This window comes from Aquarana catesbeiana, linkage group LG05, assembly GCF_042186555.1.
Source record: "Aquarana catesbeiana isolate 2022-GZ linkage group LG05, ASM4218655v1, whole genome shotgun sequence".
NCBI classification, from domain to species: domain Eukaryota; kingdom Metazoa; phylum Chordata; class Amphibia; order Anura; family Ranidae; genus Aquarana; species Aquarana catesbeiana.
Genome location: NC_133328.1, coordinates 364,211,292 through 364,237,095, shown reverse-complemented (window position 1 = coordinate 364,237,095; position 25,804 = coordinate 364,211,292). Strand labels below are relative to the sequence as shown.

General features: G+C 42.0%; 1 protein-coding gene and 1 long non-coding RNA gene across 10 annotated transcripts in view; one reads left to right on the top strand and one right to left on the bottom strand.

Moving 5' to 3' along the window:
- The window catches only part of LOC141144845 (uncharacterized), a 39,995-nt gene extending 22,133 nt beyond the window's left edge, over positions 1–17,862 (top strand). The window contains exons 2-3 of the long non-coding RNA XR_012244474.1: positions 17,385–17,498; positions 17,658–17,862. This is a non-coding gene — a long non-coding RNA (uncharacterized lncRNA). The remainder of the gene's footprint in view (positions 1–17,384; positions 17,499–17,657) is intronic.
- Positions 11,049–25,804, bottom strand: part of ZCCHC2 (zinc finger CCHC-type containing 2) — a 194,742-nt gene continuing 179,986 nt past the window's right edge. For 3 of the 9 annotated variants that reach the window (XM_073630914.1, XM_073630915.1, XM_073630920.1), the window contains 3 exons: positions 18,338–18,466; positions 14,628–16,094; positions 11,049–11,323 (listed from right to left, as the gene is read on the bottom strand). In XM_073630914.1, the coding sequence (XP_073487015.1) occupies positions 11,247–11,323; positions 14,628–16,094; positions 18,338–18,466 (1,673 nt within the window). In that variant the 3' untranslated portion in view covers positions 11,049–11,246. Of the gene's footprint in view, positions 16,095–18,337; positions 18,467–25,804 lie in introns of all 9 variants that reach the window. The other 6 variants (XR_012244473.1, XM_073630917.1, XM_073630916.1 and 3 more) reach the window with 6 other exon arrangements.

Genomic DNA, 25,804 nt, shown 5'->3' with positions numbered 1-25,804 from the left:
TGCAATCGAGGGAAAGATGAATGGCTGTCCACCAACGTTTACCATCCAACCTGACAGAACTGGAGAGGATCTGCAAGGAGGAATGGCAGAGAATCCCCAAATCCAGGTGTGAAAAACTTGTTGCATCTTTCCCAAAAAGACTCATGGTTGTATTAGATCAAAAGCGTGCTTCTACTAAATACTGAGCATAGGGTCTGAATACTTGGGACCATGTGATATTTCAGTTTTTCTTTTTTAATAAATCTGCAAAAATGTCAACAATTCTGTGTTTTTCTGTCAATATGGGGTGCTGTGTGTACATTAATGAGGAAATAAAATGAACTTAAATGATTTTAGCAAATGGCTGCAATATAACAAAGAGTGAAAAATTTAAGGGGTCTGAATACTTTCTGTACACACACACGTATGTTCCACCAATACTATTCACTAAGGACACGAAGGTGGAAGATTTCATACTTTGCACTTACGTTTGATAATATGGACTCACTTATGAATTGCATACACGTGTTGCACTTTTAGACTAGGTTCTCACTGTAGCAATGTCAGACATCGCATGTGATTCACACCCACACTGCGGTGCTGATCACATGCGATGTCTGTGCAGTGCGAGTTCAGCCATACAGTTGTATGGCTGAACTCACATTGGATTCGCATAAAAAAAAAACATTTAAAAAAAAAGGAAGGTGCAGGGACTTTCCCCCCCCCCCCCTGCACTGAAATTGGATTGCAGGGGTGTTCCCACCCCTGCGAACCAATTCCTGTACGAATCCACAGTTCGCCCTGCAATCTGTAAACCGACCTGGGGGTCTCATTAACATTTTATTGACACCCGCAGCAGTTCGCAGAGGGCAGTGTGAACTGCCTACGGGAGAGATACGATGCTGGTTCCCGAATCGCTACAGTGTGAACCTAGGCTAAAGGACTTTTTAGTTTTATGTGATTTTGCCATTTTGTTGCATGTTTTTTTCCAAGTACACATTTTGTTTCACATTTTCACTTATATTTGTGTATTCACTAATATTATTTACCAAGGACACTAAGGATCAAGGTTTCAGATTTTGTTTGCACTTTATCATTTAACTTAATTTTTATTGACACTAATAAGGGGGCTAGGCCCAACAACATAATCTCATTATTTGATTCACATTGTGGGAACACAATTAGGATGTATGCAGCCAGCCACCACAAGACAAGCCATATATCAATACCTACAAGGTAGCATGGGATATCCTACACATTTTTTGTCATAACTGGGGTGGTGGTGATCAGAAACACAGACTGGTGACAGTATGTAAAAATAAAAAATATATACACACACATTTTTTTTCTTTAACACATATTATATATATATATATATATATATATATATATATATATATATATATATATATATATATATATATATATATATAGTGGGGACGGAAAGTGTTCAGACCCCCTTAAACGTTTCACTCTGTTACATTGCAGCCATTTGCTAAGATCATTTAAGTTCATTTTTTTCCCTCATTAATGTACACCCAGCACCCCATATTGACAGAAAAACAGAATTGTTGACATTTTTGCAGATTTATTAAAAAAGAAAAACTGAAATATCACATGGTCCTAAGTATTCAGACTCTGCTCGGTATTTAGTAGAAGCAACCTTTTGATCTAATACAGCCATTTTTGGGAAAGATGCAGCAAGTTTTTCACACCTGAAATTTGGGGATCCTCTGCCATTCCTCCTTGCAGATCCTCTCCAGTTCTGTCAGGTTGGATGGTAAATGTTGGTGGACAGCCATTTTTAGGTCTCTCCAGAGATGCTCAATTGGGTTTAAGTCAGGGCTCCGGCTGGGCCATTCAAGAACAGTCACAGAGTTGTTGTGAAGCCACCCCTTCATTATTTTAGCTGTGTGCTTAAGGTCATTGTCTTGTTGGAAGGTAAACCTTCGGCCCAGTCTGAGGTCCTGAGCACTCTGGAGAAGGTTTTCGTCCAGGATATCCCTGCACCTGGCCGCATTCATCTTTCCCTCGATTGCAACCACTCGTCCTGTCCCTGCAGCTGAAAAACACCCCCACAGCATGATGCTGCCACCACCACCATGCTTCACTGTTGAGACTGTATTGGACAAGTGATGAGCAGTGCCTGGTTTTCTCCACACATACCGCTTAGAATTAAGACCTAAAGGTTCTATCTTGGTCTCATCAGACCAAAGAATCTTATTTCTCACCATCTTGGAGTCCTTCGGGTGTTTTTTTTTTTTTAGCAAACTCCATGCGGGCTTTCATGTGTCTTGCACTGAGGAGAGGCTTCCGTCGGGCCACTCTGCCATAAAGCCCCGACTGGTGGAGGGCTGCAGTGATGGTTGACTTTCTACAACTTTCTCCCATCTCCCGACTGCATCTCTGGAGCTCAGCCACAGTGATCTTTGGGTTCTTCTTTACCTCTTTCACCAAAGCTCTTCTCCCCCAATAGCTCAGTTTGGCCGGACGGCCAGCTCTAGGAAGGGTTCTGGTCGTCCCAAAGGTCTTCCATTTAAGGATTATGGAGGCCACTGTGCTCTTAGGAACCTTAAGTACTATGTGTACTTTAATGAGGAAAAAAATGAACTTAAATGATTTTTAAATGATGAATTTTTTTTTTTCTACATACAATGGCCATAGCAATACAGTGTTACCATATTAACACTATACTATTTTGGGGAGGTGATCAGGATTTTTTTTAACACACTGCTTATAACAATAATAATTACTATTATGGGCAACCATTTTCTGAACAAAATCTATTCATTCAATGTGTACTATTTTGATAAGCTGCGATTGGCTACAGCCAATCACATGGTACAGATAGGCTGTGATCGGCCCAGTCTGTACCATGAGAACACTGCGACCAATCACAGAGATCAACACAATAGCACACAATGAATGGCATGAATGGAATCCATTCATTGTGTACAATTCCCATGTGATCTGCTGTGATTGGTCACATCAATCACAGGTACCGGCAGCAGCCCGGTACACTGATCTGTTATTCATGGTGTCCGGTGGACACAACGGGTGACAGATCATGCCACAGCAAGGCTTGTGGGGTGCAATCCTGGGAGGACGTCATACAACGTCCACCCAGGATAACAGTGCTCCCGCCCAGCTGTCATTTGTCTGTAGGCCAGACGCGAGGTGGTTAAACACAGATGGCTACCCAAGCGCCTTCAACTGAGTCCAGTGCTCTCAAAGACACAGACAGGCCTAGCTTCTTCCTTTTATCAGGGTCCATGTACAGCTTTCGCAACAATGCTGAGGATCAGCTGATCAGGAAAGCTACAAAAAAAAGCCCCTTCTGGCTCTGCAGCAACTGAAGAAACTTGCCAAAATAAAAACAAATCTTGATAAAAAGTAATGAAGAGGTTTTGCTCCTCTCGGAGAAGACTTCTATTCTCCTAGGACACAAAAAACTGAGGCATGATGGGAGTGTGTAGGGGATTATACTAGGCTGTCCTTGCAGGTTTATTTTCCAGTGTCCCAAAGGCAGCACCCAATATAAAACTCAACATACCCAAGTTGCTTCATCCTCTGTCCCTTAGCCTAGGTTCACATTGATGCAATTTAGCATGCGATTTGACATGTCAAATCGCATGCCAAATCACTGTCCGAATCGGGGAGATGCCACACTGATTGCTAAAAGTAGTTTCTGTACTACTTTTGGTCACTCCGGGGTGCGATTTGTATAGACATCTATGCAGGAACCCGCACAGATGTCTCTGAAATCACCCCCCGTCCCCCGTTGGACTGACGCACAGGACTGAAGTCTTGCGAGTTCAGCTGAACTTGTGCAATTTCAAACCCGCTATCAGCGTGAACCTGGGCTTAATGTATGAAATCACTCTTTTGTGCCTCTGTGAAGATGCCAGTCTTTCCAGATTGAGCACCAGGCTTCTTTTGCTGAGAAGATTTTACCCCTGGTGGCATCCTTGATGACGATCATGGGCAGCCCAAAGAGGTATTGCCCCTCAAAGGTCATGCAGAGAAAGTGCTTTTAAACACACAGGCTCAACAGTACAACACTTTAGCCAGACTTCATCTCAAGTTTACTGACATGAGACTGATGCAGGAGACCTACAACCTGCCCACATTGTAGCTCAAGGCTGCAGGCATGAGTTCCAAACACTCTATGAACAGGAGATCCACTGCCATTAGATCCCTCAGCCACAAGTTAGTCAGACTATGACAGATCAAGGTCACAGCTAGGATAGGTTGCAGGGCCTGCAAGGGAGAAAAAAAAAGCTTCAGAAAAGGGCCTCAAACTGCATGTTGGTGGAGTCCTAAAAGACAGGTACACCCTCCACTGGGATATTAGATTGTATACGGCTGGAACCACTAATGAGGCTAATCACGTTCTAACAAAGTCTTCTTCCAACAGAAAAAGGATTGAGAGGTACAAATATCTTATCAGGATGTTTGCAGTCGCCTTAATGGAAGACCTAAAACAGCTGGTGCAGCCATGAGGAGAACGTTAGTAAATGTAGTCCTGTGACCCAAAAGAACGGTATACCCCCCCCAAAAAAAAGAGGTTTGGCCATATTTCAACAGTGCAACAAACTTTCTTCTTTAAAACAACAAAAAAGCACTTCCTGCAAAGAAAAGATGATAAACTTAATGAAAAATGTATCTGCCACACCGGTATCATGCATCTGCCTCCACTGTGCTCTGTTCTGTCACTACAAGACACACTAGGGAAATAGGCACTTCTGGAAGTGTGCCTGATAATTGTTCAAGACAACACTTGGCAGACTGGGTGGTGAAACAGGTAAGTATGATTTCCTTTAAAGGGAGGACTTCTATTTTGTATTAGAAAATCACAACACAGTCCCTTTATCTTGACTCTACCCTTATACTTTAACCCCTTCCCTTTAACCACCTCTTGGCCCTTTAAGAGTTCTAAAAGGTCGGGAGGCGGGCATTTGGGTCATGTGATTGATGATTGACATGATCAGAAAGCTCCTGATTGCAAGTATGCATCAAGGGCTTACCGATCCCCACTGGCTACAATGTTGGGAGCGTGCTCTCAGCACGATAAGTTGTTTACACAGGGCGGCATATACACTGGAAATCAAAACTCGAGAACCTACAATTTCCTAAATTTCAAAGTCACTGTTTAGTCCTATTTGAAATGAAAAGGAGTAAAAGAGCAGTTTTGTTGAGCATATTTGATGTTACATATATTTTGAAGCACAGAATAAAAAACTTCAATGAGATTTGAAAAAGAACATTGATCAAAACTAGAGAACACTTTCAGCTACCTCCCTGTTATTGATGTTTATCTGGCACCTTGTGCTAATTTCTTTAATTATCTGGCAAACCCTATTTAACCGGCAGCCTAACTTTCCAGTTTTCACTGACTCTGCAAGATGGTGAGCTGTTCTAAAGTGACTGAAACCCTCCGGCAGCAGGTTGTCCAGATGAAGGCCAAAGGCATGACCCTTTCAGCCATAGCAAGAGAAGTTTGTCATTCCAAATCTGTAATTTTTAGAATATTGTAGCTTTACAAACTCATTCAAGTCCCCCAAGAGGGCTGGTCATCCACAAAAGACAAACGCAAGAGAGGATTGGATAATGAAGAGCATCTGAATAGGCAATCGGTTAAACACTGCAGCTGCGATTGCTCACCAGTTCAGCGCTGAACAGAGTAAGAATCTGTCTCGTCATACAGTGTTGTGCCATTAAAGAGAATTTGGACTGAAAGACCACTCTGCAGTGACCAAACCTCTAATTAGCAGAAATAATCAAAAGGATAGACTAACCTTTTCTGAGGAGCATGTTGTGTGGACAGAGAACTGGTCCAAGGTTCACGTTAGTGATAAAAGCAAGTTTAATGTATTTGGGTCAGATGGGGGGGAAAAAAAAAAATTATGTTCACCGTCAAACTGGGGAAAGACTAAACCCAAAGTGTGTAAAGGAGTCAGTGAAAGGTGGAGGGGGAAGCGTTATGGTTTTGGGGGGTGTTTTCTGCAGTAGTTGGCCTCTTAAACATTTGCATTCACTCTGCCATGTAGCTGTATATCAGAACCTTCTTCGACAACATGCAATTCCTTAAATTCCTTCCCTATGTTCATCACACAATCAGCCAGCAATTTTCATGCACGACAATGCCCCCTGTCACATAGCAAAACGGGTAAAGCAGTTCCTTGCAGCTAAAAACTTCCTGATCTAAACCCAATAGAAAACTTCTGGAAAATCCTTGGCGACAAAGTTATGGCCAAGAAACCCACTACAGTCACCAAACTGTGGGAGAGACTGAAAGAGTAGAATAAAATCACACCAGAGCAGAGTGGGAGACTAGCACTGTCCTGTGGCTGCAGATGTGCAGAAGTCATTCAAAGAAAGGGCCTATAAAATGCCTACTAATTGTTAATTGTGGTAATCTTCAGAAATTTTTGTTGTAATCTTTCACTGTGCTACAGTCACTGCTTTTCTCTAATTTTGATCATTGTGTTTTTGGCAAAAAAAAGTTTTTTTTGTTGAAGTGCCTTGGCTATTTTGAAAAACACTGTTCTATTAGCATGTTATAGCCACAACAAAAATCCCATCAAATGTTGAGGAATTACATTATTTAAGAAAAAAAAAAAAAAATCAAGTGTTCATAAATTGTTCTCTAATTTTGACCTCCAGTGTATGTGGCTGCTTGGCTTTAAGGCTCATATGCATACTGTAATAGGGAGAGCCGGCAAAACTGTAATCCTTGAAGTGTCGTTTATTAGTACATCAGAGTGACAAATTGTATTTAAAAAATTTTTATTGTCACTTTTTATTGTCCCTTCGGCGAGCGCTGTTACCTTTCTTCTTTTCCATATGCATACTGTCGGCGCCAAGGAGTTAAACATTCATTTGTACACTTGTGATCGCTAGTTAATATGTAGAGTGGACCTGCTGGTAGGCATTTTGGATACAGTCATGAAGAGAGCACAAGTAAAAAGATTAGCCAATTCAGGTTTCTCTGGTTTAGTGTCAAAAAAACGTTTGTAAGCATTTTCATGTGGCACCCGATGGAGGAACACATGTGGTATTTTTAACAATTTAAGGTTGATCACATTCACACACCTGTGCACAAAGAGGTTATTGAAAGGAAGGCCTGCTTGTTTATTGTGGATGTTAGTTCACAGTTGTATGGAAACTTTTTTTTTAGTGCTTTTGTTATGCACTTTTTAATTATTTCACTACGTAACTTTTCTTTTAGCCCAATTTCGATAGTAGCACTTTTTATTCTAGGTGGACATTATGGCCAATGATAGGTAAAGGCGTGCTAGAACCTTTTGTTTATTTTTTACCAGAAGTGTAGTCTGATGCTTTATTTAAATTCAGCCCGATATGCCTTTTTGCATCTAAGCTGTGTCTGTTAAAACAAGCAAAGCAATAGAGAACATTTTACGAACAGTCAACTACGGATACTAAAGGCCTTTACTGCAGGCTCAATGTTTAAAAATTAAAGTTATTCCTATATACAGTGCATGCGGAAAGTATTCACAGCGCTTCACTTTTTCCACATTTTATGTTACGCCCGTGGCTACGTCGTAAGCCGTCACGATTGCCCCATGTTATGCACGGGTTATTGCGAGTTTTATATGCCGGCTTGTTTTTAATTGTTTTTCATACCTTACGGAGCGTGCACTCTCCGTTTTGGCTTGTATTATTTTTATTAATAAATTTCAAAACTTTTTTACACTATTGGAGCCCCGCTCTTTCTTTGCCACACTGGGAGCAAGAGAGCTTTCTCCCCCCCCCCCCCCTCCAGGTGTTTCACTTGGATTAGCCCGGACCAAAGACAGCATCTCTTACAGCTGCTGGGGAGATCTTCTCAACATACGGTCCCTGCAGAGGGCATAATCTGCATGCTGGACAGACCCTGCCAGCGAGGGGGTCCAACACGGAGGGTAAGAGTCCACCTTTACTACTCTCATTGATTGGAGTCATCGCCAGCGGAGTTGTACTACCTTGCACATCCCTCTCCTTTGTCGATCTACTCATAGAGATATTGGTTGTTGCAAAGCTGCATAGTGGATGGAAGTGCTTTTACTGATGAACTTTTCATGTCTGAATTCACGGATTAGGATTTGTAATTTTCACGCTTTCACATTTTTTGTACTTCACATGTACACTTTTTACTAGTTTCATTTTGCCATTCTATCACATGATTTGCACGTATACACTTATGTTATTTATTGAGTTATTTATTTGTTCTCAGTAGATTTTGGTTTTCACTATTACTTATATGCATTTATATTTGTGCATTTTCATATTATTAGCGCACTTTTTATTTTTCATGGTATACACAGATATTGGTGTGTTTTTAGTGCAGCTTTTATTTTTGTTCTATCTGCTCTGCAGCGCGGTTTTTCTTTTCCATTTGATGTTTTCATAGCTAACCTTACATTACTGTGATATCAACAGTAACATGTGATCAGAGTTTTAATAGACTAGTTAACGATAGGAATAGACAAGGTAATACATATATGGAATAATAGAGGGATCTGTAACCCCCCTCAGATAATATTTAGTTTAAAACTTATAACAATTTCAGGATTTATTTCATGTTATGTTACAGCCTTATTTCAAATGGATTAAATTCATTATTTGCCTCAAAATTCTGCAAACAATACCCCCCCATATTGACAACATGAAAGAAGTTTGTTCGAATTCTTTGCAAACTTGTTAAAAAAAAAAAAAAGAAGAAAAATCCCATGTACATAAAGTATTCACAGCCTTTGCTCAGAACTTTGTTTCAGCACCTTTGGCACAAATTACAGCCTCAAGTCTTTTTGAGTATGATTCTACAAGCTTGTCATACCTATTTTTGGGCAGTTTCTCCCATTCTTCTTTTCAGGACCTCTCGAGCTCCATCAGGTTGGATGGGGAGGGTCGGTGCACAGCCATTTTCAGATCTCTCCAGAGATGTTCAAATCGGGTTCAAGTCTGGGCTCTGGCTGGGCCACTCAAGGACATCACAGAGTTGTCCCATAGCCACTCCTTTGTTATCCTGACTGTGTGCTTAGGGTCGTTGTCCTGTTGGAAGATGAACCTTCACCCCAGTCTGAGGTCCAGAGCGCTTTGGAGCACGTTTTCATCAAGAGTGTCTCTGTACCTTGCGGCATTAATCTGTCCCTCGATCCTGACTAGTCTCCCAGTTCCTGTTGCTGAAAAACATCCCCACAGCATGCTGCTGCCACTACCATGCTTCATTGTAGGGATGGTATTGGCCAGGTGATGAGCAGTGCCTGGTTTCCTCCAGACATGACGCTTGCCATTCAGGCCAAAGTGAATCATCAGACCAGAGAATTTTTTTCTCATAGTCTGGAGTCCTTCAGGTGTCTTTTGGCAAGCGCCAGATGGGCTGTCATGTGCCTTTCAATGAGGAGTGGCTTCCATCCGACCACTCTACCATACAGGCCTGATTGGTGGAGTGCTGCAGAGATGGTTGTTCTTCTGGAAGGTTCTCCTCTCTCCACAGAGAAATGCTGGAGCTCTGTCAGAGTGACCATCAGGTTCTTGGTCACCTCCCAGACTAAGGCCCTTCTCCCACGATCACTCAGTTTGGCCAGGCGGCACGCTCTAGGAAGGGTCCTGGTGGTTCCAAACTACTTCAATTTATGAATGATGAAGGCCACTGTGCTCATTCAATGAACCTTCAATGCTGAAATTTTCTGTACCCTTCCCCAGATCTGGGCCTCGATACAATCCTGTCTCAGGGGTCTACGGTCTACAGACAATTCCTTGGACTTCATGGCTTGGTTTGTGCTCTAACATGCACTATTAACTGTGGGAACTTATATAGACAGGTGTATGCCTTTCCAAATCATGTCCAATCAACTGAATTTACCACAGGCTGCTCCAATAAAGTTGTAGAAACATCTTAAGGATGATCAGTGGAAACAGGATGCACCTGAGCTCAATTTTGACTGTCATGGCAAAGGCTGTGAATACTTGTATACATGTGATTTTTTTTCGTTTTTTATTTTTAAGAAAGGATTTCAAACAAACTTCTTTCATGTTGTCATAATGGGGTATTATTTGTAGAATTTTGAGGAAAATAATGCATTTAATCCATTTTGGAATAAGGCTGTAACATAACAAAATGTGGAAAAAGTGAAGCACTGTGAATTCTTTCCAGATGCAACATATCAGTGGTAATTTTCATTCCACATCAGAACACGGATAGCCAATTACCTATTTAAGGTAAACATTTTAAATGTCAAGCAAACAGTCAAATGCATAATGTAAAAGATGTACAGCAAGGGTAGGCAACCTCCGCCTTCCAGCTGTTTTGAAACTACAAGTCCCATTAAGCATTGCAAGACCCTGGCAATCACAGGCATGACTCCTAGAGGCAGAGGCATGATGGGATTTGTAGTTTCACCACAGCCGGAGAGCCGAGGTTGTCTACCCCTTATGTACAGTATACTGTAGGCAAACTGTTTTACCTGTCAGGGAAGTTGTAATACTCAATCCCAGACCTTCCTAAAGGCTACACTTAAGCTAAGCAATACAGCTTGGTCTAGGATCCACCCCAGTCCATGACATTAAAAGAGCTGATGCATGCCAATCATTTAAACCCTTCAGGCATGCTCAAGCTTAGACTGAGCCAAGTACTAGGAGTAGAACCCCGATTTCCCTAGAGCAGTAGTCTCCAAACTGTGGCCGCTTGCCTTTATCCGGCCCTTAGGGCACTATACCTCCTACTGACATTGAGGCATTTTCTACACCCAGTAGTTACAATCCAGCCCTCCTAAAGTCTGAAGGAACGTAAACTGGCCCTTTACCTGGAAAGTTTGGGGCCCCAGCCTTAAAGTGCTCACCATCCCTCTACCAGCCTGCTGTTGAGGGGGATTAGAGAAGGCCAATATGAAGAGATACATGTACAGATTTTTAATACATACAGTACATTTTTTTTTTTTTATATATAAAACATTTGCCTGATACTTACATATAAAGCCCCATATTATGTGATTCCATCCCCCAAGTCTAATGACCGGTTACAGATCAACATTCAAAATATAAATTAATAGGAAACGTGCGCAAAATGCTTTCCTGTTTTTTTATTGCTGTTAATTCAAGGAAATAAGTTTGCATAAAATTCAAAATCTGTTCTAGAAATATAAGTAACCTTTCCAGTACATAACAATTGAAATATCAAAGAATATGGTAAACATACAAATAAAGAGAAGGTAACACCTCACTCTTGAAGTATTGTAGAATCCTCCTATCTCCTTTTTGCTGCTTTAATCCTTGCTGCTTAATCTAACCGAAGAGGAAACTTGCACTACGACTTCACTGTGTTGAATCATATCCAAAATACCTAGATCAAATAAAATATTTATAAGATTTTCTTCTTCCTCTTAAATTAAAGCTTTTTTTGTGAACTTTTCTTATGTCAACTACACATTTTGCCATCCTCAAACATCATATGTTGATGCAGTATAGCTGGGAAGGACAAAATAGTTTAAATCAAGATATCATCTATATATATATTTTTTTTTCAAGTTTTGAAATTCATGAACCAACTTTTTGCAATAAGATTTTATAGTTTAAAAAAAATTCTCTATGGTCTTAGACACCATTTTTCCATTTTAAATGTTTTTAATAAGCCTACATTTACCTGTTCTGAAAGAATATAATTAGGATCTACAAAACAAACAAAAAAAAAACAAAAAACACCCCACAACTTCTCCAGCGAATGGAAGTTAGAGGAATGCACAAAAGGAAAATAAAAACAGTATTATAATGCTGGTAAATGGCTGCTGTTTGACACAGAATACACACCTATCTCCCAGATAACCTCAGTGCACAAAAGGTATGTCAAGCATTACCTGGAATCAAGAAATTGTAGTGCATATATTGGCTTTTTTAAAAAATATATATATAAACTGTAAAACAGCAGCAAATGTCTTATGACATGACACTGACTCTAAGGGCAAGGACAGAATAGTGTCTTTGCACACTGAATTTCTTCAGTGAAGACCACAATATGTTTCCTCACATTAAAGAAAAACTAGTACTGTGAGAAACATGAAGGCTGCCATTACTGACCTCACCACCTGAAATTGCTAGTAACCTGGTCTTCGTGCTGATTCAATGGCTTCATAACCTTTCATCAAAGACTTGCAACAATATGCAAATTAGGAATTTTGGCTGTACTCCAACTTTCATTACTGCATGATAGTTCTGGGACATTTAAAAAGACATGGAAACCAGAAACAGCCAGGCAACTGGCATTTTAGGATGGTAGCTCCTATTTTTTTGATCAATACAGGTTTCCTTTAATCTGATCATTGCTTCAGCAATGAAATGGGCATACATGGGAAAACACCATACTCCATCATAAAAGTGTGTGTTCATGAAGATGTGGCATTTAGCTTTTGTTGTAAATATCACTTGTGTGATAGGGCAGGGTACTCTCCCCCCCCCCCCACATACTGATAGAGCAATTTTAAGACTAACATGGACCATGCATGTAGCAGTTTTCAGTTTAGACAACTGACATATAAAAATACCACCTTAAAATTACCCTTAAAGAACATAAAAATAATCATCTTCACATTATGAGATATGGTCAGTGGTAGATTTGATAAACAGAACAATTAAATAGTTAAATCTGCTACTCTTGCCAACAAGAATAGTCTTCAAAATAAATGACTGAAACTTCTCATACTTAAATACTGTAATTCCTCTTAAGTGTTAAATAAATTAGGCTTGGATATGCCTTGCAGAGGCACCACTGTGTTCTGCCACAAGGATAACCTATAGCCTGACTGCATAGACAGAACAGTTCTGTCTAAATTAAACAGCAGTCAGATAAGTTCAAAGAAAACCTATAACATAGGTTATTTTGTTTTCTAGAAAATAAAAATACTTATCAAACGTCAAACTGTTGCAGTTAACAAAACAGCAGATGCAAAGGGGGGTCTATGCATCAACAAGATAACTTGTTATGAGGTGTCTTCCAAGTCGTCATCTGAAACAAAATATTCAGATACTTCTCTAGCTTTTGACTTGGAGGCGTTAGCTCTTACTTTTTATAGGCATGGTTTTACCTAATACATAAAACTCAGAAGGGTAAGGAAAAAGTATCTTCAATACAATTGCAAAATCAAACTTTTCTGTCTTCCTGTTACACACCAAACCTCTGCTGTGACTTTTGAATCTACAGCCAAGAGCTTTACGCAATCAGACACTGTGTGATAGAAGATGCATTAGGCCCCTTTCACACTGGGGCGGTAGGGGGCGTCGGCGGTAAAACAGCGCTATTTTTAGCGCTGTTTTACCGCGGTATTCGGCCGCTAGTGGTGCGGTTTTAACCCCCCGCTGGCGGCCGAAAAAGGGTTAAAACCCCTCGTATAGCGCGGCTATAGCCGCGGTATAGCCACGCTGTCCCATTGATTTCAATGGGCAGGAGAGGTTTAGGAGCGGTGAATACACCGCTCCAAAGATGCGGCTGACAGGAGATTTTTTCTTCTCCTGCCAGTGCACCGCTTCAGTGTGAAAGCCCTCGGGGCTTTCACACTGAACAAACAGTGGAGGCTGTTTAGGGGCGGTTTGCAGGCGCTATTAGCGCAATAACGCCTGCAAACCGCCCCAGTGTGAAAGGGGCCTTACAGATTCAAAGATAAGTCACAGAAATGAACAAAGGAACAGGTCATTGAAATGTCAGGAACATTTACATCTTTTGCAAAACATTAGGTTTCCTCTTCATCTCGATTTCCAGCACACTGTACATCCAACCATTCCTAGGCATATTATTGAGCCACTGTTCTTCATGTAGGGCTTTGGCCTGTTCAAACAGGCACGCTATGTACACTTCTTCAGTTCGAGGTACACAATTCATGGCACAGTAATGGGCTTCTTGTCATCTTGAAGTTGTAAACATTCTAGCTCCTAAACCCATCATGAAAAGGAAAGTGAATTTTCCATATGGTAACGTTACAAGTAGATTCAACGTACATGTAATAATTTTTTGTGGACTGGTGTCAGTCAGCAGAATCCAAAGAATCATGAGAGGGATTAAGGAGAGGTGCATACCTCAGCCTGAAAGTGCCTAAAACAGGAAAGAGAACTTCTGAGTCAATGTTTACAAACTAGAAAAAGTTCAACAAAATATTTATGGGGGTAAAGAAGCACAAAATCAAAAAGGCACTTTTTCAGTGGGTGATTGAGCATCACACAGTTGCTATAGTAATACATAGTGGAGACCCATTAAACAGCTTTAAACTTCATAAAATTGCTTACGTCTCATGGGGGGGGGGGGGGGTCAGTTTTTGACATCCCCATATATTCCCTTAATTTCTTCACTTGGCTACACAAGTTACACATTATAAATTTGCAATACAACAGACAGACATGGAGTTACAGAGGCACAGGAGTTTTAAATTATTAGACACACAAAATACAAAACAATGACAGAGGGACTTTACTAGCTTTGTTTTTGTTTTTTAGCCAATGGTCAGAATGATTCGTTAGAATGGTCTACACCATTGTGGCCAGCAAAGTGGAAAAACAGGACACACACGCGTGCGCGCGCACACACACACCCGAATACCAATCATGTTGGAACAAAAGAAACAAGAAAATTTAGAAACAAGTCCTCTGGGAAGTATCACGATTACCTTGCTGATTGGCCTCCATAGATGGTTGCTTACAGTCCTGTGCATAATGACCAGCTACCCCACAGTTGAAGCATGAGATATTGCCATTTTTCTTAGCCACTGATCCATTAGCGTTGCCTACTACATTGGTTGCTGGGTAAATTGGGTACAACCTAGCAAATCCTGCCATCTGCTGCATGCCATAGTTGGCCTGGCCACCAAGCACAGGTTCATGCATTAGTCCATTGGTATAGGGAGGCTGATGCAGGAAGACAGGATAGTGTGTTCCATTGCTCTGGTGTGCTTGGTTGAGGTAGGTGCTATTGCAGATTGATGGCATAGGAAAGGGAAACGGAACTCGAGTGAACATCTGTCCAGGGACTGGGTTAGGATAATAGTAATTTCCCATCGGTACTCCACAACCGCATCTACGTCCACAAGAGCCACATGTCCCAGTGCTCATTTGCTGTGGTGATAAAAGCGTCCCATTTGTGCTAGTATTACCAACTGCAGCACTAATAAAAGAAGTGCTATCACTCTGTGCAGTACTATGTGTCAACGCAGGGCTTGGACTGGGTGCAGGACCAGGGCTATGGGTAGGAACAGTGAGAGGAACGGCAGATTGCACCTGACCTATACAATTATTAGTTGGCTGAGCAGCAGCAGGGGCAGCAGCATTCAGCACATTGGTGTTAGGTGTAGGTAACACTCCACTTGGAAGTGATGGTCCAGAAAGGGGGTACGGGATTGTTGAAGGTGCTGGGGTCAAGTTAGTGCCTGAAAGAACCAACTTCACATTGGCAGCCGGAGATGCAATCCCCATATTTCCATCCAGATGAGGCACTACCTGATTAAGACTTGCTACTTGTGAAATGGGTTTACTGAGAGGTTCTGAAGCAGTCACAGGAGAAGCTGTAAAGCCTCCATGGTTGTGAATTGAAATAAATCCAGCATTGGCAGTTCCCAAACCCATATTAGTCTGTGTTGATCCATTAACCGTACAGGCCTCGACTGACCCCTGAGTAGGTACTTTTAGCCTTTGAACTGACATTTGCAAAGCGGGGCTGCTGGGCGAGCAGTTCCTTGGAAGAAAAGTGGAAGGGACAGGCATTGGGGGTGTCAGTATATCAATGCACTTCCCTGGTTCCCCTATGGCAGAGGCTACAGTGGCAACACCAATTCCAAGGGAACTCTGGTGAATCAGCTCCCTCACAGGGGGCATAGAAACTGGGCTAACTATCATACCCAGAGTTTTTCCTTCTGTCGGAAGTGGATGCCCAGGCTCCATCTTCTCTACGTTAGTTGGCATCATGCAGTGCAATGTAGGCAAAAGAGTTTGAAACTGTGTAAAGGTGCGACTATTCAAGGAATCAATACTTTCATTACTAGTAAGGTGGTCAGATAACTTGGCTGATGATGTATTTACTGAAGCAAAAGTTGGGAATCCATGGACATGTTTGCTAGAATCCTCTGAATTGCTGTCTGTGTCTGTTAAAAGAAAAATATAAAACAGAAATTAAACTGGGAAAAATTGAGAATAGGATTATGTTAAACTAAAGAAGTCTGCAGTTATATATTATTTTAAAAGTAATGATACTATGAGAATTACCAAACAAATCGAAAACCAAGTAAATTTATTTTTAACCATGATCTTAAAAGTAATGTTTACATTTAGGCTGGGTTCGCACTAGTGCAAATTGGATGCAAGTTTCCCAGCATCCATTTGAAAGGACAGGAGATTGCGACCGGCTCTCTATGGAGCCGGTGCACACATCTCCGGAGCGGCTGCGGAGCAAGCACAAGGGTTCTGTTAGTCTTTGGCTGCGTTTCAGGTCTGAATTCAGGCAACAAATCGGGCCCGATTCGTCCCTGAAACGGAGAACAGGGACCCATTGGACCCCTGCCATCAGCTGCATCCGTTTCAAGTGTGAACCCAGCATCAAAAAATAATATGGGTTCTGAATTTCTAAACCATTACTATGCCGTGGGTGAACGATTACCTGTTGGAATTGTGGATGGAACAAATAATCCACAATGGCAGTGTATACACCTGAAGTAGTTTGAGTGAGGCAACTCACTGTACATTAAAAACACGGAGTAGGGGGTGGTGTAAGAACAAGTAGTTGGACATTTGTTACCTTAAAGCGGAGTTCCACCCAAAAGTGGAACTTCCACTTAATTGCGTCTCCCCCCCCCCCCCCCCCTCCAGTGTCACACTTGGCACCTTTCAGGGGGAAGTGGGGACCTGATTTTGACAGGTCCCCTTCCCCACTTCCGGGAGACCGGGCCAATCAGATAGCACAGTGCGCTTCACGCATGCGCAGAAGGGAACTGGGCGTGAAGCCGCAAGGCTTCACTGCCGGTTGCCCTACCTGGAAGGGCGGTGGCTACACCAGTCGATCCGAAGATGCCTGGACAGGTAAGTGTCCATATAGTAAAAATCAGCAGCTACAGTATTTGTATCTGCTGACTTTAATTTTTTTTTTCCCCCAAGGTGGAACTCCACTTTAAGGCAGTGAATGCATTAAAGTAGAAAAACATTTTTTGACTTTAGAACCACTTCAAGATGCTTTTATGGAGAAAGTGTTATCTTGAAGTCATAAGACAGAAAAAAAAATTTCAAATCTGTGTCCCCATGACTGTGTTAGGAAGGAGTTCTACAGAAGCAATGGCTAGTTTAGCAACAATCATCTCATGACTTCACAGTCACTTAGACTTAATAGATAATTGTGTAATCCGTTTGAAAATATATATTTTTTAAATTTTTTTTTTTTTTAGCTTAAAGGAATTAGGGTTGTCAGTTCAAAGCCCAGTCACAGCAATACCCCTCTGGCGTTTGCATGATCTCCCTGTGCCTGCGTGGGTTTCCTCCCACATTCCAAAGACATGCTGGTAAGTTATCTAGCTCTTGTCTAAATTGGCTCTAGTATACGTATGTATGAATGGGAGTTAGGAGACAGGGGGCAGGGACTGATGTGAATGTACAATATATATGTAAAGCGCTGTATAAATAATATTTATAATAAATAATAATTTAAATTTGTTTAAAAGTGCATATTTAAAGAGGTGGCAAAGAGGAGGAGGAAAAGAAATCAACATTCCAAAAGGAAGCAATTAAGGGAAGAAGGAAGAACTCAACCTATCGAGTGAACTGACTTCATTACCTAAATACAGGCATTAAACCACTGAGTGCTGAATACAGTCAAGGTCTTATTTGAAGGAAGATACAGAAGACGAATTTGTCAATAAAGATACAATAAAGCTCACGTCTACAGTGGCTGTCTGTACCATTCATCAAAGTAAAAAAACTTTCATGCTGCAAGCTTAAGGTCGCTTAATACTGGGCGCCTATAGGCAATTTCGTAGTTCAATCATGCTACTAAAATCATCAGTAATCACTAGCCATAGGTGAATGTAAAGCAACTGGACACACAAATTTAGAGCATTATGTGATCATTAGTGGTTAATTGTTCCTACATGCTACACTTCACTATTTCTTATGTATAACGATCAATCACTAACAGATTATTAGTAGCAAGATTGTACTAACAAAACTGCCTGTGTTACCATCTTTAATGCTGTAACAATAGGTTAACCAAAAATGTACACAAAAATGCCGTTTTTCAATATTGACCCCCAAGTCTGCAATATAAGCGCTAAACCCGACTGTACTCCAGTATTACACCAAATCCATTCTCCCATTTATACAAGCTGCCCTTTTTGGTGCCAACCTCTGTCTTTCTCTTCTTCACTTTCAAAGCTCTCCCTCCTGTTATGGCGGGGACTAGGTGGGGAACTGTAACTCTCAGAAGAGGTCTCTCCACACGTTTCATGCCCTGACCCAACTTCCAGTGTTGGATCTAAAAACAAGAGACAGAGAAATGTTCTTTCAAATATTTTTGCCTATAGAAATAAATTGACAGTTGACTAAATCCAAATAATTACGAAGAACAAAAAACAAAAAAAAGCCATTATTGAAGTTGGATCTGAATTTGTATTCTTTAAAGTTGAATTACTGCTAACTAAAATTACGTGAAAGCCTAACTATAGTTATTGACAAAGGGTAACTTCTATTCTTCATCTGTCAAGAGCAGATTGGTGGTGGCATAAGGAGATGAGAGCAGTGTATGGATGGCATCCATCTACATGTCTCAGCTATTGTGCCTGAAAAAAGAGGTACATACAGTACCTAATGAAATTTGAAGACTGCCATTGTCATTTCACTCTGCTGAGCTGCATCGTGGGTGTACCTGTGGCTTTCCTTTAGAATTTATATTAGGTCCCACGTTTTGGCGTGTTTTCTGAAAGCGCACCAAAAGTCTCGCACGCTGCATCTTAGGTGCGCGTTCAAAAAACAAGTCAAAAGTACAGGACATAATGGAAGGTCTATGGGTAACCACAGGTTAAACAAATGCAACTTGCAGGTATACCTGCGCTGCAGCCAAACCACAGCACAGCAGTGTGAAACCACTCTTAATGTTAATTTTTATTAAGGTGGTGGTAAACTCTCTAAATAAAAAAAAGCCTCCTGCAATGCAATGTTATAATGTGCTGGTTTGCATTATGTAAAACTTAGCTTAAAACAAAGCCCTCCAGCGGCGCACTGTCATTGCGGACAGGGCTTACATCTATACCCGATCTTCCTTCCAGGTTCACAGGCCCTGGTCCTTTGAATGGACGATCTGCGATGACGTCACTGCCATGTATGCGCGCTGGAGTTGCTGGTAATGGCACAAGGCTCTGAAAGAACAGCACGGGTATGCCGTTCCTTCAGAACGCATGCGCCGGTAAATGTCTCCTAAACGGTGCACATTTACTGTACCTATAGTTAAGCCTTACTATAGGTTTACCCAATAGGTAAAAATGAACCGATAAAGTTTACTCTTACTCCCACCACTTTAACAAATTGAAAAGTAAATCAAGAGAAGAGAAATTCAAATCACCTTTTGCCTTGAAAACAGCACCAATTGTTCTAGTTACGCTTGCACACAGTTTTTGAAGGAACTTGGCAGGTAGGTTGTTCCAAACATCTTGGAGAACTACAGATCCTCTGTAGATGTAGGCTGCCTCAAATCCTTCTGTCTCTTCATGTAATCCCAGACAGACTCGATGTTAAGCTCAAGGCTCTGTGGGGGCCAAACCATCACTTACAGGACTCCTTGTTGTTCTTTACACTGAAGATAGTTCTTAATGACATTGGCTGTATGTTTGGGGTCATTGTCTTGCTGCAGAATCAATTTGGGGCCAATCACAGGCCTCCCTTATGGTATGTCATTATGGATACGTATCTGCCTGTAATTTTTTTAGCCTTGAAGACACCATTGATCCTGATCAAACCTCCACTTTCATTTGCAGAAATGCAGCCCCAAACTTGCAAGGAACCTCCGCCATGCTTCACTGTTGCCTGAAGACATTATTGTACCGCTCCCCAGCCCTTCAGCTAACAAACTGCCTCCTGCTACAGCCAAATTTTGTTTTGTTTTATGCACTGGGGTGCACCCCAGTTTTGTTTTCATGCAAAGTTAATTTACTTAGCCTTGTTTCCACACCTGAGGTATGGCATTATTCCTTCCAGGAAGATTACTTTTGGCAAACTTCTCCAGATAGATGGATGTACCTGGGTCACAATGGCTTCTGTCAGTTCAGTGCTGGTGGCACTGCTGGACATCTTCCAATGTCAAAGGGAAGTAAGCATGATGAGTCTTTCATCTGCTGCATTAAAGTGGATGTAAACCCTCACATATACCCAGTGATGTGAACACTATCAGATGATACACAGGGATGAAACAAATCCTCCTACATAAGTTTTACATGTATATCTGCTATCTTTATATACCGTTTAGAAAGTGCACATGGTGTTAGGAGATTTTCTCTTCCTGGTTAGCACTGCAGTGAAGTCTGGGCATACAGCCAAGACAGCTAATTGGAGAAAAGGCACACACGCCCTCTCCTCATAGGTAGAGATTATCAGCTCTGTTCATTGAATGAATCGTTCAGCTCAGTGCTGATCTATTTATAGCATCCTCCCCAACACAAAATTTAGGCTGCCTTTATCAGATGCGATGGAGAACTTGTCAGGAGTTATCAGGCTGATAGCAGAAGAACAGAGCAGGAGACATCTATGGGACACAGTGCTTTAAAGAGAGATAACAAAACACTGCAGATATATGTGCCAAGTTCAAATTTCATGAATCGGGTTTACACCCACTTTAAGTTTCCTTGGCTGGCCACTGTCTACGGTCCTCGGCATTGCCTGATCAATGGTGATGTTCTCAATACTGAGAAATACAGATACTTATCCATCATGCCATACCATCAGGGCAGTGTGTGTGATTGGCCCCAAATGTATTCTGCAGAAGGACAACAATCCCAAACATACAGCAAATGTCATTAAGAACTATCTTCAGTCCAAAGAATAACAGAGTCCTGGATGTGATGGTTTAGCCCCCACAGAGCCCTGATCTCAACATTATCAAGCCTGTCTGGGATTATAGGAAGAGACCGAAGTATTTGAGCCAGCCTACATCAAAAGATCTGTGGTTAGTTCCCCAAGAGGTTTGGCACAACCTACCTGCAAAATTCCTTCAAAAAATTTATGCAAGTTTACTTAGAAGAATTAATGTTGATTTGAAGCCCAAGGGTAGTCACACCAAATATAAATTCAATTTTTCTTCTGGTTGCTCACTTTCCATTAAGTAAATTGCTAAAAATAAACAATTAAAAATAGGATTTTTATTACAGCTTACCTGTAAAATCATTTTCTTGGAGTACATCATGGGACACAGAGCCTTAAGTAATTACTTAATGGGTTATAGGCCACCTTCAGGTGTTGACACTGGTAAACCCAATCAAAGGAAGTTTACTCCCTATATAACAACAACTCCTCCCAGGAGCACATCAGTTTTTGTAGCAAAGCAATATACTTAAATCCCAAAAAAGAGCGGAGGGACCTCTGTGTCCCATGATGTACACCAAGCAAAGGATTTTACAGGTAAGCTGTAATAAAAATCCTATTTTCTTTATCGTACATCATGGGACACAGAACCATAAGTAATTACTTAATGGGACATCCCATAACAATGCCACCTGAGGGGTGGGAAAATACTGCTGCTTGCAGCACACTGCGCCCGAAGGCGATATCCTCATACCTCCTTACATCCACCTGATAAAATTTTGTGAACGTATGCACTGAAGACCAAGTTGCGGCCTTACAGATCTAAACCATGGAGGCCTGATGACTCACTGCCCAAGCAGCACTAACCGACCTGGCAGAATGCACCTTAACTTGAAACGGGGAAATCTCATAAGTTTGAATTATCACTTGCCGAATCCACTTAGCGACAGTGGATTTTAACGCTGCCTGTCCTTTCTTACGACCCTCTGGCAGAATAAATAAGACATCAGTCCTACGAATCTAAGCAGTTTTCTTTAAAAGATTTTCACTGCTCTCACCACATTAAGACAATGTTATGACCTTTCTTCCCTGGAACATGGTTTTGGAAAAAACAATGGCAGGACAATATTTTGGTTCAGGTGAAAACCTGAAATTACTTTTGGCAAAAAGCCTGGACGAGGGTGTAACTCCACTCTGTCCGCATGAAAAATCAAATACGGCTCTTTACAAGAAAGAGCAGCCAATTCTGAAACCCTCCTTGCTGAGGATATAGCAACCCAAAATACAAACTTTCTTGTCAGAAGGACTAGGGGAATATGTTGTATCGGTTCAAATGGCTGTTTAAGTAACACAGACAAAACTAAGCTCAAGTCCCAAGGGTTCAAAGGAGGTTTGACGGGTGGATTAAGCCGCGTCACCCCTTGTATGAAGCCCCGGACTAAAGAACAAGTAGCAAGTGGTCTTTGAAATAAGACCGATAAAGCTGAGACTTGGCCTTTAATAATACTTAAGGCCAATTTCATTTCTACCCCTAATTGTAGAAAGGCAAGAATTCTGCCTATGATATATCTCTGAGGGTGCCAACCCTTGGATTCACACCAGGAAACATAAGCCTTCCAGACTCTATAATATGTAGTTCTGGAAGCTGGCTTCCTAGCATTAATCAGGGTAGAGATAACCGACCTGGAAATCCCACGTTTCTTTAGAATGTGGGTTTCAATAGGCAAGCCGTTAAATTTAGAGACCGGAAGGAAGGATGGAATATCGGTCCTGAGAGAGCAGATCTGGCCGTAGTGGGAGGGACCATGGGCCATCCACTGCCATCTTTACGATTTCTGCGTACCATGACAGTCTGGGCCATGCTGGTGCCACCAGAATTACCGGCTTTGTTTCCAGCTTGATCCTGCAAAGAAGTCGTGGCAGCAACTGAATAGGGAGAATGCATAGATCAGTGAGAACTAATCCCATGGGGTTACCAACGCATCCGTTACGCATGCGACTGGATCCCTTGTTCTGGCCACAAATTTCACCAACTTTATGTTGAACCTGGATGCTAGAAGATCCACGTCCGGAGTCCCCCAGCTTTGGCAAACAGTCCGAAATATGTCAGGGTGAAGAGACCATTCCCCTAGGAATAACTTCTGGCGACTTAAGTAGTCTGCCTGCCAATTCTCTACTCCTGGAATGAAGATTGCAGAAAGGCATGGAACATTACTTTCTGCCCAAGTTAGAATATGGTTCACCTCTCTCTGTGCTGAGAGACTTTTGTTGCCCCCTTGGTTATTGATATAGGCCACAGCTGTGGCATTGTCGGATTGAATCCTGACAGGACAATCCCGTAACCTTAAAGTCCAGGCTTTTAGAGCCAGACGTACTGCGCGAATCTCTAGGATATTGATGGGCAAGATTCTTTTGGTTCTTGACCACTGTCCTTGGACAGTTGCCTTTTCTAGTACTGATCCCCAGCCTGAAAGGGTGGCATCCGTCGTTACCACTTTCCAGATGAACAGGAGATTCTGGGTTAGTAACCACCAAGTGAGGCTTTGGGACACTCTTGGGGTCAGCTGCATTGGTAAGTCTAAGGCTTGAATTGTTATGTTCCAAGCAGACAGGATACTGTTTTGCAGCAGTCTTGAATGGAACTGGGCATAGGGAATTGCTTCGAATGAAGCCACCATGGTTCCTAGCAACCTCATGCAGAGGCGAATGGAGGGGTTGCCATTTGACCTGACCCTCAGCACCAGTTCTCTTATGGAGTTGATTTTTGGCTGAGGCAAGAACACCCTTTCCTGGGTTGTGTCTATGATCAGACCCAAGTACTTCAGCCTTTTTAGCAGTATTAAGGAAGATTTCTCTAGGTTGAGGATCCAACCCAAACTTTTCAGATAGTTGGTTGTAGTGCGTATGCTTTGCTCCAAACGAGCCACCGATTGATCTATAAGCAATAGATAATCTAGGTACGCTACGATTGTTATGCCCTGTGCCCTTAACCTGGCTAGAGGTGGGGCCAACACCTTGGTGAACACCCGTGGTGCTGTGGCTAGCCCGAAGGGCAGGGCTGCAAACTGGAAATGCTGCTGTTCTAACTCGAACCGCAGAAACTTTTGACAAGCGGGAAATATAGGGACATGCAGATATGCATCCCTGATGTCAATTGACGCCAGAAGTTCTCCTCTAGAAGGATGGAAACTACTGACCTGATTGTCTCCATGCGAAAGGAGCGAATCTTCAGGAACGGATTTAGGTTTCTTAGATCTAGAATGGGTCTGACGTCTCCATTTTGTTTTGATACCATGAAAAGATTTGAATAAATCTCCAGACCTTGCTCTTTTGTGGGAATCTGTATGATCACCCCTTGAGATATTAATCGGTCTAGTGCCTGAAACAGATGGTTTTTTTCTCTGGATCTTTGGGAACGTTTGATCTCAGGAAACGAGACAGTGGAAAGTCCCGAAATTCCAGCTTTTACCCCAGCGTTACCGTGGAGATGACCCAACTGTCCAGACTTCTGAAAATTGCAGAAGTCTTCCCCCCACCTTGGTGAGGGGGGTTGCCTCTTCATGATGAGGCTTTAGGATTCTATTTTGCAGATTTCCTACCCCAGGGCTTCTTTTGAGCCTGGGTCTGACCCTGAGGTTTTCCTCTAGAGTCTGACGGCGGAGGTCGTCGCCACTGCCTAGAGGCAGAAGCCCCTGGGCAGGGGAAAGAGCCCGTTTAAATGAAGGGCATTTATATTTTCTTTTGACTGGTAAAATAGTACTTTGCCCACTAGAAATTGTCTTGATATATTTATCCAAGTCTTCTCCAAATAGTCGCTCCCCATGAAAGGGGAACCCAGTTAGGAGGTTTTTACATGGTGTTTCAGCTGACCAATTTTTCAACCACAGGACTCTACGCATATGTACAAGCATAAGCGTAAGGCGGGATGCCTGGTGAATAGAATCTTTAAATGGTACCTATGGCAAAACATAATCCCTTAGGTAGTTCAGCCAAATCCCGAGCTTGTTGTGTAGGAAGCTCTCTAAGGGCCTGTTTAAATTGGTCCTTTAGGGATTGGCAGACGCCCATCACGGCGACTGCGGGCTGAGTGACAGCACCTGCTATGGAAAAGGTAGATTTTAACAGGGATTCTAACTTATTTGTTGGATCCTTAAGCATCTGTACATTGTCTACAGGACAAGTTAAGTTATTATTCACATTGGAAATCGCAGTGTCAATTGCTGGTACTTTCCATTTTTTGGAGAATTTCTCCTCCAGGAGGATAGAGAATTGCAAACCTCTTAGGAGGGAGAAAATGCTTATCCGGGTGATCCCATTCAGCAAAAATAAGCTGTTCAAGTAATGCATGTGCTGGAAATGCATGTAAAGGATGGGAAGGTTTTAAAGAACCTAAGGAAGAGGTAGAAGAGGCAGCATGAAAGTACGAACTATTTCTGTAAGAGATTGTATCAGCAATTTCTTAGATTGAGAAGCTGAAAAAGGTTCATCTACCGTTGTTTCCTCTGCAGAGGAATCATCGGTTTGCTTTTCTTCCTGATCAATTGAGGGTAACGCCTCATCGTGTGCCCACTGTTCCCCTTGCAAAGCTGAAGTGGGGGAAGGGGACCTAGCATGCTTACCATCCAATTGAATGGAGGATGCGATTTAAGCCGCTAATCTTTCTTCCAGACCCTGCAGGGTGGAGGAAAGGACATCTTCAGTCACGTATACAGGTGCTGAGATGTGAAAGGCAGCTGCACCATCAATTTTCTTGCAATGGCTCACCCTTGGCATAATTGGTAATTCAGGCGAGGATGACAGCGTG